This window comes from Gossypium raimondii, chromosome 3 (genome assembly GCF_025698545.1).
Source record: "Gossypium raimondii isolate GPD5lz chromosome 3, ASM2569854v1, whole genome shotgun sequence".
In the NCBI taxonomy this organism is placed as follows: Eukaryota; Viridiplantae; Streptophyta; class Magnoliopsida; order Malvales; family Malvaceae; genus Gossypium; species Gossypium raimondii.
In genome coordinates, this window is record NC_068567.1 from 58,899,556 (window position 1) to 58,915,514 (window position 15,959).

General features: G+C 33.2%; 1 protein-coding gene across 1 annotated transcript; it reads left to right on the forward strand.

The window, feature by feature from the left end:
- The first annotated feature begins 999 nt into the window (after window positions 1–999).
- LOC105796005 (serine/threonine-protein phosphatase 7 long form homolog) lies at window positions 1,000–2,115 on the forward strand. Its single transcript, XM_012625654.1, has 3 exons — window positions 1,000–1,582; window positions 1,767–1,837; window positions 1,951–2,115. Exons 1-3 carry the CDS (start codon window positions 1,000–1,002, stop codon window positions 2,113–2,115), a joined length of 819 nt encoding a protein of 272 aa, XP_012481108.1.
- Window positions 2,116–15,959: the final 13,844 nt, after the last annotated feature.

Below are 15,959 nucleotides of genomic sequence, written 5' to 3' on the forward strand. Positions count from 1 at the left end.
ACAAAAAGAGAAGAGAGAAGATGAACTAAAGCACAAAGTGTTTCCCACAAATAGCTAAATCCCCCTTCCATCATCATGCTGCTCACGATGTTTGTTTTGCTTTATTTGTTTTTTTTCTTTCTTTCTTACTATTATATTACCTTTTTTTTTCCTGTAAGATAAATAAATGTGTCTAATTGAATGATGTTATGGTGTATAATTTTTATTGAAATTTATTTTTAAAATTTGAGTTTGATTTAATGTTTAATTTGAATTTCAGGTGGATATAATGAAAGCTAATTGCTAATATTATTAGGTTTGAATTTTTTTTATTTTGTTAATAGAATAAATTTAGTGTTAATTGTAAATATGTTTAATTTGACCATTTTACCATTAAAGGCCCATTTCTAACTTTATTTATGAAAATAGGCTAATTTTTTAATTATCTATCGGAAAGGGCCGATTTTAGTAAAACGTATCCCCGTAGGAGCGTTTTTGGGGAAAATTTCAGTAAAGCGTGTCCTTGGGAGAGCGATTTTGCCATGTCAGCACAAAATGCGCCTACGTGGACGTGTTTTGTTGACGTGGCAAAATCGCACCCCCATGGACGCGTTTTAGCCCGTGTTTTTTTCCCCAACGGCTATTTGATTTTTTGACCGTTGGGGGTCCAACGGTAAGAAAAACCCTATAAAACCCCCTCTCCTATTTTTTCACACATTATTTCTTCAAATTTCTCAAAGCTCTCTTTAATTTTGGCAAAAAAGCTCTCTTTAATTTTTTTTTTCTGAATTAGTATTTTTTTATAATTTCAAAAATATTTGATTGTGTTAACAATGGTTGGAGAATTAATTTGACTCGATCATAAACATATCTCCGTCGAACAAATGAAAATGGTAAGAGTTAATTTTAGTTTTTCAATATTATTTAATATTTTTTCATTTATGTAATTTTAATTAATTTTTATTTTATAATTTTCTATAACAGTCTGTAGATCGGGTGTTACAATGCTATATTCGTAATATGTCTCGTCCTCCATCACCGTTGATAGAGAATTACTTGCGGGAAGCGGGTTTTTCGCACGTGGCCACTATAGGCTGGGGGTGCAAGTTGGACCCAAAACTCATCAGCACGTTGATAGAGAGGTGGAGATTCGAGACGCATACATTCCATCTTCCATGCAGAGAGTGTACCATCACCTTGGAGGACGTGCAATTACAATTGAGATTGTCGATGGATAAGTCCGCACTCATCGGGTCCGTTCAATCTGTTGATTGGGGACCCGTATGTTATGATCTTTTGGGTGCTATTCCGGATAATAATTACGGAGATCAGATCGAGATGAGTTGGTTACGAGACACATTTTCGGAGCCGGGAAATGACTCGACTGAAGTAGAAAGAATACGATATGCTCAGGCATACATTCTTGATATGACTGGAGGTTATTTGATTCCGGACTTGTCACGAAACCTCGTACATCTGAGGTGGCTGCTGAAACTCATTGATTTTAGAGCAGTTGGCGAATTTAATTGGGGGTCTGCCGTGTTGGCAACATTGAACTGGGACATGTGCGGGGCGACGCCACCAACTAAAGCCAAAATCAGAGGTTGTCAATCATTACTACAATCATGGGCTCGATTTCGCTTTCTATTTTTACGTCCTCGAGTGGACCACCCATATTCATTCCCACTCATAACGAGGTAAAATTTATATTAGATTTCACAATTATTACATAGATTTAAAATATAATTGTATGCTAAAAATTTATTTAATTAGGTGAAACCATTCAGCGAGTTATGTTGGAATACCTATTGCTCTTGAAGATATACGGCTTCTATTAGACCAACGGTCAGAAGCGCAAGTAAGTATTAAATAATATATATATAAAATAGTCGTTCACCATACAAGGATCTAGAAATTCGGGTAGTAATTCCGGATGAATTCTTTCAAAATCTGAACATTTGGCATGTGAAGGTCCCATTGGTCAACTATGCTACCGTGGAGATACACCAGACGGATAAAGTGTTGCGGCAATTTAGATTTCGACAACCGATTTCTGTGGTACCTAAGGTGCTCAATGATGAGCACAAATCGAATACGAACTGGTTGATATTCTGGTCGAAATATATTGAAATGTGAGAAAATCGATACGATTATATACCTATTCGGGAACCGATCATTGTTTCAGAGTTAGCGTACATATCAGATTACATGCCATGGTTTAGGATCAATGGCAAGCCATATTTACTATCGAAAAAGTAGAGACGTTGGAAAATTCGTGTCGAAAGGGAACGACAGAACCCTTTAACTCCAAAGAGAATGGATGACAGTACGGGCTCATCAACAGCGCCCACACAATCACTGGGCCCAACTCCTCAACCGACGACACCCACATCACAGCCACTTCAGATTATGCTAGGTGCATATTTTAGCCCTTATATGTATCCTAACTCTTATATGTTTCATTTTTCCAGTCCTATGCTAGGTTAGAATGCATGGCCCGATGCATATTCTTTCCTGATGACTCCGACTCAACCGACAATATATAGGCCACCGTCGCAAGAGGGATCACACGAGGCACCGTCAAGGGAGCTCTTCTCATTACAAATTCCTATCGACTTATTAGATTCAAACACCTCGGCCATGGGTGATGCAAATACCTCTGCATTTTTTATTCTATCAAGGCGGGTCATCCTCCCAACACCCACAACCCCCGCCGGAAGCTGAACTAAGGAGGAATCCAGCGCGTAACCGTCGACAACTCCTATGTGGCACTGATTCCGACCGGCACCAACATTGATTTTTTTAATATATTTGTACAAACTATTTTTATATTATTTCATTTAATAAAATAAAATTTGTTTTTAGTATTTTAATAGTAATTTATTTTTAATATTTTTAACATATTTGTACAAACTGTTTTTATATTGTTTCATTTAATAAAATAAAAGTTGTTTTTAATATTTTAGCAGTAATTTATTTTTATATTTTAATAAAATAGAAGTTCTTTTGAATAAGACAATATTTTTAGTATTTTTATATTTTTAATAAAATAAAAATAATGCAACATAGTTTTATTATAGCAACTATCAACTATTTTGATTTGAACATGATCGAATTGTATGACCTTGGTTCCTGCACCATCTGCACAACTTCTGTTGGTTCGTTCTTTCCCGGATATCCATATTGTTACGTATTCTACTCGAGCAAGGTCAACATTTCGGTTTGCGATGCAATTCTCTACCCGGTAACAACTTAAACGAAGCAAGCGATACAGATGACCACTTTCGTTCATCTGAGACCGGTTGGAATACGCGTCTTCACACATTGTACATGTATTTCATTTTGTACACTTCATCGACATATCACATGGGATTTAAACGAAGATTCTGACAAGCTGTAATTGCATGAGTGCATGGATAACGAAGTGCGTTAAACGTCCTACAATCGCAAGTCATATTTCTCAGGTGTACACGATATTGCCCGCTTGTAATACCTTAGTTCGGTCTGTCAAACTCCGTTACACGAAACTATAGGTTGTCGCAATAGTGACACACTGTGTGCATGGTGTTGGCTCGCGCCTTCGCCTTATTAATTTCTTGCAATACTTTCCGGCACCATACATGGCCTCCCTGCATTTGACCTTTATAACTTGTTGCTCGCTTTGGAAATAGTATCGTTAAACGAAAATATGTCTATCGCACAATCGAGGTTACCGGTAAATGACATGTTCCTTTTAGAACAAAATTTATGCATTCAGCAAGGTTTAAGATCATATGACTATATCGTAGGCCACCGTCGTATGCTTGTGTCTACTATTCAAAAGGTATGTTAGAGAGGTAGTCTGTTCCTTATTCGTTAACTAAACACAAAATCGCCAACATATCATGAAAACGGTCCTTACTGATCTCGTACCCTACCAATATAAGTTGATAACAAAAATCACATATCACTATTCCATTCAAAATAAATTGAATATTACAAATAAACTTATATTCATGGAGATTAAATACCCATGTTGGTCACTTGTCGTCGTTCAGTGGTAGACCGATATTACTCGTAGTAGTTGGACACAACATGCCTTAGATAATACCAATGGTGTGTGCGATCCCATAGGCTTCTCTGTTGCTCAATTGCAGCTAGTATTCCAGTGCCCCGATCTGATATAACACAGATATCAAGTTAGGAGAAGACATGCCTCATTAACCTAGAAAAAAGAAATCTTAGTCATCACCTGACTCCCCTGCTGTTATTGCGAACGCAATTGGAAGGATTCTCCCACCGCCATCCTGTGCCACAGTTAACAATAGCCGATGGGTATATCTACCATACATAAAGGCACCGTTAATTTGTACCAATGGCTTGCAGTATACAAATGTGTCCCGGTATTACTTAAAGCTCCAGAGACGCTTGAACACTTGGCATCCATGGAGCAATCGGTCATTATAGTACGCAGGTGCCGTTTCAAGGTCTGTTATGCAACTTGGGACGTACCTCTTTAGCACCTGACACTACTGCCACACCTAATTATATGAAGCGTCCCACTCACTATGCATCTTTTTCAACGCCTTCTGCTTAGCTATTCAAGCCTTGCGGTAAGTGGCCGTGTACTCCAATTGGCTATGAATATTGGCAATTAAGACCGACACTGAAGTACTGGGATCTGCCTTCATCGTCGGTAGTATTAAGCTAGCTAACATATCTAAATCCATCTTGGGATGATATTGTAAAACACCTATCAACGAAGTATGTTAAATAATACAACATTACGTAATAACAGTATTATTCAAAAACCCTAAACACCTAGTAGAATTGTACCGATAACATATATATGTGCACCTTTGTACTTTTTTATCTCCCACAAGCCTGTCTTTTTCCTAATCGAAGCCATGACTTTCCATAAACATGTACCGTCTGGCACTGCATACTTGGCATCGAACTTCTCAGATTTAGATTTAACCACGTTGTTGTTAACCCTGTTCATTATGCTATGTTGTTTCAATGCACCAAGAAAACCATCCTTACTGGAAAACTCCTCACCAACTTCTAATTTACTCGAATCCAATGACGAACTTGTACAATCACGCTTATTTTGTGGTAGATCTAGCAACTCTAACATATCATCTGCCGATAGATCGATATTATGCATGTGGGCTGGAGGCGAGTACGCCTTGAATCGGGGATCTTCTTCTTCTTCTTCATCTGAACTCCCTTCAACATCTTTAGGTTTGGTTGGAATAGACTCCGGTTCAAAAAATAATGTAATTTCTGCACCATCAAGGTCGAGCTCTCGAGGTGGATCCACATCGAACTCATCTTCTAACCTACCATCATCTGCAACGTACGAGGTCCCCTCACCGGTAGACGTCGTAGGAAGTAAATCATTTCTTCTTGTGGACGTTTCATAACGTCCCCAATCAAATGTGGATTGTCAACCACTAGAAGTTGATGTCATTCTCCATTACGTATTTTCAGCATTGAATATCGATCCACCGAGGTGCATGTCCCATCCACTAACCGAGTGTCGTGCAGGGGTTGTGTATTTCGTACTGCTACCAAACATGGACGCTTCTGTGTTCTGCCTCCTACTAATGGAGTATTGGGCAGGGGTCATGTATTGTTCTCGAAGAACAGTAAATGTTGAAGTTACAAATGCTTTATCTGGCAATGAAAATTATACATATAAAATGTTGAAGTTGCAAATGCTTTATTTGGCGATAAAAATTATATATATAACTCAAGATAGGGTGATCCACTAGCGAGATGAATCTGCACCATCGCCTCCAAGCTACGATCACCTTTGACATCAAATGAGTCATATGTCATGAGATTAACCAAAGCACAAAATTAATACTTAATCGACGAAGCTCTCATTGGCGTCATTCTGAAGATTTTACGCCTAAGTCTTGTACGAGGTTCTGCCAAATCTATGTTCTGGTTAAAAACCAATCGGGTTGTTTTCTCCAATAAAAAAACAACATCGTTCTCGGTGTTATGGACCTCACCATCATAGTAAAAAACAACAGTAATACGTTCACTCATCTTCAATTTCTATTATACTTAGTCTTAATTTTTCTTGCTGTAACTTATGTAACCTGAGAATGAAATTTGGTTCATTTATAGTCTAAGGTCAAACAGGAACTACTGTAGAAAGAGAGCGTCCACGTCCACGTGAGAGCTTTTTTCAGTAATTTTGCTGACAGTGCACCTTGCTTGAAGCGTTTTTGACACTATTTATTCATAATCGTCTTCTCAAAATTATTTTTTCAGGAACTACTATAGAAAGAACGTCCACGTTAAAGCTTTTTCAGTAATTTTGCTGACAGTGCACCCTGCTTGAAGCGTTTTTGACACTATTTACTCATAATCGTCTTCTCAAAATTATTTTTTCAGGAACTATTGTAGAAAGAGCGTCCACGTGGAAACTTTTTCAGTAATTTTGCTGACATACATCCTGCTTGAAGTGTTTTTTACACTATTTGTTCAGAACCGTCTTCTCAAAATTATTTTTTGCAAGAACTACTGTAGAAAAAGAGCGTCCACGTGGGATCTTTTTTCAGTAATTTTGCTGACAATGCATATTGCTTAAAGTGTTTTTTACATTATCTTTTTAGAATCGTCTTCTCAAAATTATTTTTTTCAGAAACTACTGTAGAAAAAATAAAAGTTTGTATATTGTCAAATTTTCGTTAAACCTTAAATACAAATTTATTTAAAAAAACTAAACCATGATTTAATTAATTTTCTTAAAACCCAAAAATCCTAATTTAATCAATTTATTTAAAACCTCAAAAACCTAATTTAATTATTTTTTAAAAAACCTTAAACCCTAAATCTACCAAAAACCCTAAATTATTTTAACAAAACCCTAAAAATCCTAAACCAAAAAACTCTAGAGACTAAACATGCAAAAAGCCCTAACCATAGAAAAACACAGGCTAAAATGCGTCCCTGGGGGAGTGATTTTGCCACTTCAGCAAAGCGCGTCCATGTGGGCGCATTTTGTGCTGACATTGCAAAATTGCTCCCACAGGGACACGTTTTGTTGAAATTTCCCGCAAAAACGCTCCTACGTAGACACGTTTTGCTAAAATCGGCCCTTTCTGATAAATAATGAAAAAATTAGCCCATTTCCGTAAATAAAGTTGGAAATGGGCATTTAATGGTAAAATGGTCGATTAATTTTGTATTTAATTTATCAAATATAATTTGATGGATGTGACTTAATTCAAGTTTTTAATATTAATTTGATGAAAATTAATTGCTAATATCATTAGCAAATTATGATTTTTCACTAAATTAACTCAAAGCAGCATCAATCATTATTTAAGGGGGTTGATTAAATTATAAATATATATATATTTGGGGGGGGGATAAACAAAATTTACATTAACTCAAGACACTAGGAATCCCCCTAGGTGGATCCTCGAGGATTACCAAACCCTCTTCTTTATCAAAGGTCACATTAGTTATACAATTAGCATCTTTATTTTTCATTCTGAGAATATACTTTAAAAATCAATTACCAATCTCCTTCAATATTTGATATATTCACCTGATTAGTACAGAATTCGAAGATAGCATGAAACAGTCACGAACAGCCTTTACTATTTCCGTACTATCAATCTAAATAAAAAATTTCTCAAAATTCTTACTCAACATAATATTTAAACCATCTAAAACTACCCATAATTTAGCGTAAAAAACTGAACACTTCACCGTATATCTATTATTAAACATAAATATGGAAATGAAATTGGGAATGGAGGCGAGTGGGTGGGTTGAGAGTAAGGACCCACCCCCCAAAAAAAGGCCAAAACTTTAATTGAAAAATATGCAATCCACAGCTAATAAAGGGACCCATTATAGTACACGTAGGATTATATTATATTATTGGACTTACCATACCCTCATCATTTTCTGTTCTAGCTGTTGTCCACCGATCTACTTTATCCATCCGGTCGAAAGTTTATTATTTTGTTCTCCTATAAAATTAATAAATATTTTCTTATATTATTTTACAATAATTTTTTTGAAGAAATATTTTACCTAAAAAATATCAACTTCCACATTTTTATTGGGATAGAGGGAGTATTATTTTAGGACACTTAGCATTTATTTATTATTTTTATTACATTATCTTAATTTTATAAATTTTCATTATTATTAATTGATCCAAATTTGTCATGTTCTATATTATAATGATTTTTAAATATTTTTTATAATTAACCTTTACTCTCAATATAGTTTAATAATTTTTCATCATTATTTATGATTAAGATAATTTAGCAAAATGTAATTTTAAATAATTTATACTTCAATTAACCAAACAGAATAATGTAACATATCTTATAATATATTAAGTAAACTTATATTTCATAATTAACCAAACGAATTGTTTGCCTCTCATTACATTATTGTTTCACTCAGAGAATTTATTTAAAAAAATATCAAAACCTTATGGCTTCAATGTTAACTGCTCACAATGCGAGAATTGACAAAGCAACCAATAAGGTGAGTCAGATAAAGCATGACCCTACTGATACTAGCAATCCGTTGAGTGAGCCTAGTGAGGGGACTTGGGCTTTGTTTAAGAACATGCTCCTGGATAAGGGCAATGCAAGGTCGATAAGGAGGACAATTTGAAGTTGCAAGAGGGTGATGTAGTTGCAGTGGTCATAGATGCTATGTCGTTTATATGCTTCTCTAAAAGGGTTTATTCTCTGATTGGAAAAACTATGTGTCTTATAGTGATCATCAAGTCTTCCTCCGGAGAACCTTTAAAATTACCCCTGCTTAGCTTTAAATTCACCTCTAACCATCAAATGAAATGTGAATAACCCGCCCTCCTCTCTTTGAAACAATGGGTGCTTCTAGTTCCATTGGTGCTTAAAACAAATCTGTCTTCTCCATATTACTATATCTCTAGAGTTAATAATTTTATACGAGGAACTACTGAACTCAATAACTTGTTGTCGTTACTCTTCAGTTTTCTTTTGAGGTCTATCCTATAAAGGTACTCAAACTGAATTGGTAATCGATTTTTAGGTTTCGTCCAAGGAGGATAGGCTTTAATGCTTTACTAAACAATTTATATGCCCTTTGGAAGCCAAAGTCGACAATCCATTTTATGGATTTGAGGAATGATGATTGTTTGGTTAAGGTTGAAGATGAGGAGGATTATGCCAAAGCTTTGGCTGAATGTTCGTGGATAGCTTATTGCCAATATTTAATGGTTCATTGTAGGATCATTGTTTGGATTTGTCTACTAGGTTTCTCTGTTGCTTTGTATAAGAAAAGCATCTTGAATTCTGTTGACAGCACTATCTGTCGATTGGTTAAGATTAATTATAATATTGATAACAGTTCTGGGGGTTGGTTTCCTCGTACGGTTGTTAGTGTGGGTCTTGGGAAGCCACTGATCTTGAAGATTTGAATTGATGGAGTCTTGCAATAGGTGGAGTATGAAGCTCTTCCTAGTGTTTTGTTTTGGGTGCGGGAGATATAAACATGTCCAAGACCTATGTCCATTGCGAGGTACAAAAGATGATATTCATGGAACTAATGACGATATTTAAATTCGGGTCTACAATTTTTTATCCAAACTTAAATCAAGAGTTTTCTAATACTTGATTCAAGTAATATCAAACTTAAAAAAAGCTGAGCTTGATTTTTATACAAACAATCAATTTTAAACTCAAATATAAGTAAACATTGAGTTGAGCTCAAATAATTTATTTTATTTTTCCAATGAAATTCTAACAAAAACTTTAAATCTAACTCAATTATCTTATAATTTATAAATGATTAAAATTTGCCATAAGTCTCTATATTCTTTGTAAATTTAGAAATTAACTTTTCTATTTTTCAAAATTTAAAATTTAGATTCAACTGTTAACACTTTTAAAATTATTTTATTAAATCTAAATTTATTATAACGTCATTTTTTAGTTACTTTGCTGCCAAGTAAAGAAAATAAATTATTAAAATTAAAAATATAAAATTAAACTCTAAATGTGTATAGACTATAAAGACCTATGCAATATTTTAGTCTTTTACTTAAATATCACTTGTTGCCTAAACAAAACTAGACTCAAATAGTAAAAACCGACTATAACACCTCTATTAGGAAAAAAGGGAAAAAGGTTGCTGCCTCTGCCCATTGAGCCGATTAGCAAGAGTGACAGTTGAAAAAGGTGGGTTAGCTTTTGTTAAAGTGCAAAGCATATTGCATGTAGTCGATTGGTTTTTACTACTTGCTAACCTCATTAGTAAACAAATGATCATATCACCGACATTTGCTCTTCGGTCGGTGTGATTAACCCAAACCTCCTTTTCTCCTATTGGCCCAATCCTCTGCTTAATTACTTGTTTGATTCACTCCCCCTTTTCATGTTTGGACTTTGGACAAAGAGAAACTACGCTTTAGCTCTCTTTTTCTCCATTATGAACATGCTGCTGCGTTAATCGAGTTGTTCTCTGTAAAAATAAAATCCATTTCAAATTTTAGAGTTTAGTGAAATGACTTATGGGGTTTTGCGAAAAAGGGTTAAAAAAAACAAGAAGATATATATGGTCAAATCATCCTATGAGTGTTTCGAATTTTGTTCCTAATTCCGAGAATTTGGCTCGTATACTATGATGGTTAAGTATTTTAGTTTTCGCTAAACCCTAAATTTTAAAAACTTGCATACAATTGTCAGAGAAAAAATAGTTGATTAATAATTTGTATAACTTATATAAAAAGAAAAGTGGTTAGTAGAGGTGATTATGGGTCGGGTCGTGCTAAGTTCAGGCTGGATCTAAATATAATATTAATATATTTTATGTTTGTCTAAACCTGGCCTGGCTCGAAATATGGGTTTAAAATTTTGCCCAAATCCGTCTATATTTACAAAAGACTAACCCAAACTCATTATAAAATATATTTTTTAAATTTTTATATATTTTTATTTATTGAAATTTTTTATAATATTATTTTAATATTTACATTAGAGTAGTATTATATATTTGTATAGGTTTGTTTTTTTTAATGTGTTCTAAATTACATAATGTATAAAAATAACATACTATAAAGTATTATAAACTTAAAAACGAGTCGGGCTGGACTCAGGCTTTTAAATAGACTTGGACATAATATTTTTATCCAAATCCTCTCAAATTTTGGGCGGGCATTCGGGCCTGGGTGAGTAACCTGGCCCATGAATAGGTCTAGGCATTAGGGTCTTCCTTTTCTTGAGACAAGTTAAAATTTTTTTTTATTTACAAAATGTATAATTTAAGTTTTAGTTTCTTTGTTATGCTAAGATTTGAAATTTAATCTCTATACTTTAATTTATATTATAATTTAATCTCTATATTTTTATAATGTTATTAGTTAATCTAAATAGTTAATATCATTAAATTTTCGATTAACTGTTACATGGTTATATATAATTTGAATGTCCTAATGGTTTTAGAAACTATTTTTTGGGTTTGCTTTGCTTGTTTACAATATAACACAACAATCAAATTTAAATGTTGGAAAGCATGAGTTGTGGTGTAGTGGTTACTCACCTCATCCTTTAATCATTTAGTTGGGGTTCAATCGTTGCTCATGGGAACATAGCATATTTCACAGTCAACCATTTACCTCTTCGGAGAGCACCGTGATGAGGGGATTAATCATTGCTGTCGGCGGTCTAAATGGTTAATATTGTTAACTATTTCAATTACAATGTTGATGCTATTTTTTATTGAGAATACCATTCCCATAAAAAAATGTATTTTATCATGACGAGCTTGAATTAAAGTTTTTTTTTTAAAATCTACATCAACATTTTCAATGTTATCTTTTGTTACAAAATTATCGAGTAGATTATTTTTTATTTTAAAATGTCACACGGTGAATTTAACGGAAGAATTTTAACAATGGTTACAATTAATCCTAAATTTCTAAATTTAAAAATAGATCAATTAAATTATTAAAAATAAAAAATAAGGAGATTATAAAATGTAAAGGAACTTAAAGCATATTTTAACTTTCAAGTTTTCATTCTATAATTTGCTACAAGGAAAAAGTAACTCTATGTGAAGCATGGAACCATATTAGTAATAATAAGAGTAAACTACACTTAAGGTCATTAAATTATTAGTAAGTTTACGTTTTGGTCACTGAACTTTTCAAAATTTTTTATTTAAGTCAATGAGTTATAAGGGTTTTTATTTTATTTTTAAGTCTGGCTAGCGAACTTCGAACGACTATTTGACGATTGGTATGGTGGATCAGTATCCATTGAAAGTAGAAGAACATGTCTTATATCCAAATATATTTGATGGTCCGTGTAGGAGATCATTGAAGAAAATTATTCAGATTTTAGTTTGCAGATTCATGAAGATCAATATTATTTTATGAAGAAAAAAAAATTAAACTATAAAAAAGAAGGAAAATGAGAGTTTTCGATTGGTGTAGATGATGTAGATAGAGAAAGCCATACAATAATAATTTTAATAGTCCGATAATTTAAAAGAAAAACTTTTAAATAATTTAATGATATTTTATATTTATTTTTTAATAATAATAATAATATTTTCCCGGACCCAGCTTATAAAGGGCGGTCACTGCAGGCTGGGACTCCACCAAAGAACACGGTCCCAATCGCTTGAGCTGGGGAACCACATGCACTGTACTCACATTACCAAACAAAACCTTCCTTCACCTAGCTATTACTATACGACACATTTTGACACTCACTAAGATTTTTGGCACTTTCCTATCTCTCATCACTTGGTAAAAAGCAATCTCACGCATATTTTTAAATTTTTAAATATTTTATACGATGTCACACTCATACAGAAAATTTAAAAGATATGGGTTTGAGGTGCTGCAAGTAAAGTTGTATTTTTTGTTTCCTGTGAATTGCCCAGGTGAAGTAAGGGGTTTGTATTAGGTGGCTGTCTTTTCAATATAATAATATAATATGAACTGTGTGATGGGGGTGGGGGTGGAGGGGCCTTTGCATGGCAGATAGAGATGAGAAATTAAATTTTGGATGGAAATTTGACATGCACTCATACCATCATCATTAATAATCACAGCCAAATTTAAATAAAAAAACAGGGAGCGTTGTTAACTCAGATTTGTGGTCTCCATCACCACCTATCCCTTTCTGAATGGGGGGCTACCTCTTTTGGAGGGCACACCTTTTTACTATTTAATAGTGATATGTCGACCAAATGTAGCCATGACTCTATTATGTTATTACAACATTTGTATTCCATGTATATTTTAAATGTAATTATGTAACCATGATCTTACATATATATTTTATGTATTGTGAATTTGGAGGAAATACTTTCTTTATTTACAAAATGAATAGAAGTATAGTTAAAAAATATTATAAAAGGATCAAATTAAATATTTTAATTATAATTCAAGGGTTAAATTAGATATAAATCCTTCAATTAACATGTCATATCACTTTTTTGTTAAGGGTGTAATGACTTTTAACGAATAAGTGACCAAATGTAAGTTTCCATAATTCAATGGCAAAAGAAGAAAATTTACCAAAGTTTAATAATTTACCTTAAAAGATAAGGGGTAGATAGATGGGCGTAGGGCAAGGGGGCCTTGAGGACAAATATACATGACACAATGCATTATTGGTTTGGTCCATAGTCCATATAGTATAAGGGCCTACAATATGGGAAAAGGGTATAATTCTTGGGAATGTATTCCTACGGTGCCTACTACAATGCAAATATTCACTCTGATGAGATGTAACCATTATGAGCCCTCTGATTTCGCCTGTTTCGTACAATGGGACTTAGGGATTGTATTTATTTTAATTGGTGTCAGTGGCAGATGAAATCTTGCACACGTGTGTTGTGTATCTTACTTGCTAGATTATTAAATTTTTAGATATTTTGCTCCGATATAAATGTAAGCCCCAATTGGTATCTTTGCTCATTTGTGAAAAGGTACAATCCATGGCCTACTCGGCTAGGCCGGCCTAATTATTACAACTCACAAACATGGTTACAGCCTATGAGGGACATATTAGATGCACATCTATATATTCCTATATGAGATTTAAATGATATCCAAAATCAAAACTGTAAATTTAGTTGTATCGTTATTATTATAATAAAAGAAAATTTAGATTTAAGAAAAAAAATTAAGGGAAATCAACAAAAGTGAACAAGGGTTAATCAACTATGCCATCGCGGGCATGCATGTGGTGGAACTTATCTTTGAGTTTTGGGTAGACTTGGTCGTGACTTGGATCATTCGTTAGTTTGGGTAAAAATATAGGCTCGAAAAAAAGTATAGACAAAAAATAAGACCAATTTTCTAAACGGGTCGAGCCTCAGGTAAGATTTTTTTGACTCAGCTCGAATCAACCTAAATTTTCTTTTTGCTGTTGTTTTGCTATCATGTCACTATTATATTGCTACTATTTTTTTGTTATTATTTAGATATTGTATAACTCTTGTTTTATTATTAATTTTACTACTTTAGATGTATTTTAAGTTGCAATTATTTTAGTGTTATTTAAATATAAAGATTTTTTAATGTATTTTCAATTTATTGGAAAATATTTATTTTAATATTTTTAGTGTATTTGATGTATTATATTTTTTAAATTTATTTTTATATAAAAAATTAATATAAGCAAGTCGGGTTGAGCTCGAATTTAACACTTTTAATTTGGGCTAAAATTGGATAGAATTTGGGGTTTATTTTTAAATCGGGTCGGATATGGACCTAAAATTTTGTATCCGATCAACTCATGATCAAATCTAATTTTAAACTTATTAAAAAATTCCAAAATTTAAAAAGAATTAACTAAGATTTTAAAAATCTTGGTGAGGTAATTAAAATTTTTTACAGTTTTGGGAGGGCGAAAGCCTCCTCTGACTCTAACTGAACCATCCAGTGGCAAGGCCCAAAAAGATAGAAGGGTATAGTTGGGCCATAAAAGACAACACCCAACCCCTCCTTCCCCACTTTTATTCGACGCAAACCCACAATAATAGTGTTAAGAGTTGATCTGGGGTTTATCCCTAATCTGTTAAGAGTTGATTTTTTTGGACAGTCGATTAGTAGATTTGAAGACTTTAATTGAGTTTTAAAGTGGACGTTGCTTGGATTTACCCGTCGTTAGCCTTGTTGGAATTATATGCTTATTGTAATGTAATCTTGAACTTTAACTGTAGTAGAACTTTTGAGTAAAATTTCAATTCTTGCTGTTTTAACCCTTTATTTTTACAAGTTTTTCACGTAAAAATCATTTAAATTGTCTTAATTGAGACATTTCGAGTTTGGATTATACGTCTATTTACTTTTGTTTTTCTTTTTAAACCCTCAAGCAACCTTCTAATTTGACTTTTAAGTCCTTTTTAGGTAATTTCTTTGATCTCAAATGCAGTTTAGCAGTTGACAATGGTTTATGGAACTCCTCTCATATTTCATCTTCTCGGCCATAAAAGGAGTTCTATTTAAGATGTGATTAAGCTTCTAACACTGTTGTGCTAAGACAAAGATTATAACATGTTATTTAGGACAATAGTTAAGATTTTCTCGGCCCAGGCGTTGAATGAAACAAAGATAAGCTTTGTCTTCAACATGTTAACAAGGAGAGTTGGTCAAAAAAAAAAAAAAAAGAGCCATAAATTCTCCTACAATGGGAAACAGGCTGTATTTCAACAATGGACATGAAGGAATGCCATAGACATCTATTGGGACCTTTTTTCTTTCTTTCAATATTTATATTCTACATATAAGTATTTATATAATGTTAAAATATGCAATTTAATCCATATACTTTAAAAGTTAAAAAAATCAAGTACTACCTTTTTAATTTAAAATTCTAAGTACAATAATTAATTTTGTTAGTATCTATTAGGTTATCCTCATATGATTGATAGAAAATAAACATGTTAATACAATAATCATTGGACAACGATTTTCAGATTGAAAAGGTAAAAGGATTGAATTTTCA

Bases quoted from the DNA above. Each gene is read 5' to 3' on its own strand.
- LOC105796005 (XM_012625654.1), top strand. From the start codon at position 1,000: ATGTCTCGTCCTCCATCACCGTTGATAGAGAATTACTTGCGGGAAGCG. The intron at 1,583-1,766 runs GTTGTCAATCAT...GAAACCATTCAG, and splicing joins AACTAAAGCCAAAATCAGAG to CGAGTTATGTTGGAATACCT. The intron at 1,838-1,950 runs GTAAGTATTAAA...TGGCATGTGAAG, and splicing joins ACCAACGGTCAGAAGCGCAA to GTCCCATTGGTCAACTATGC.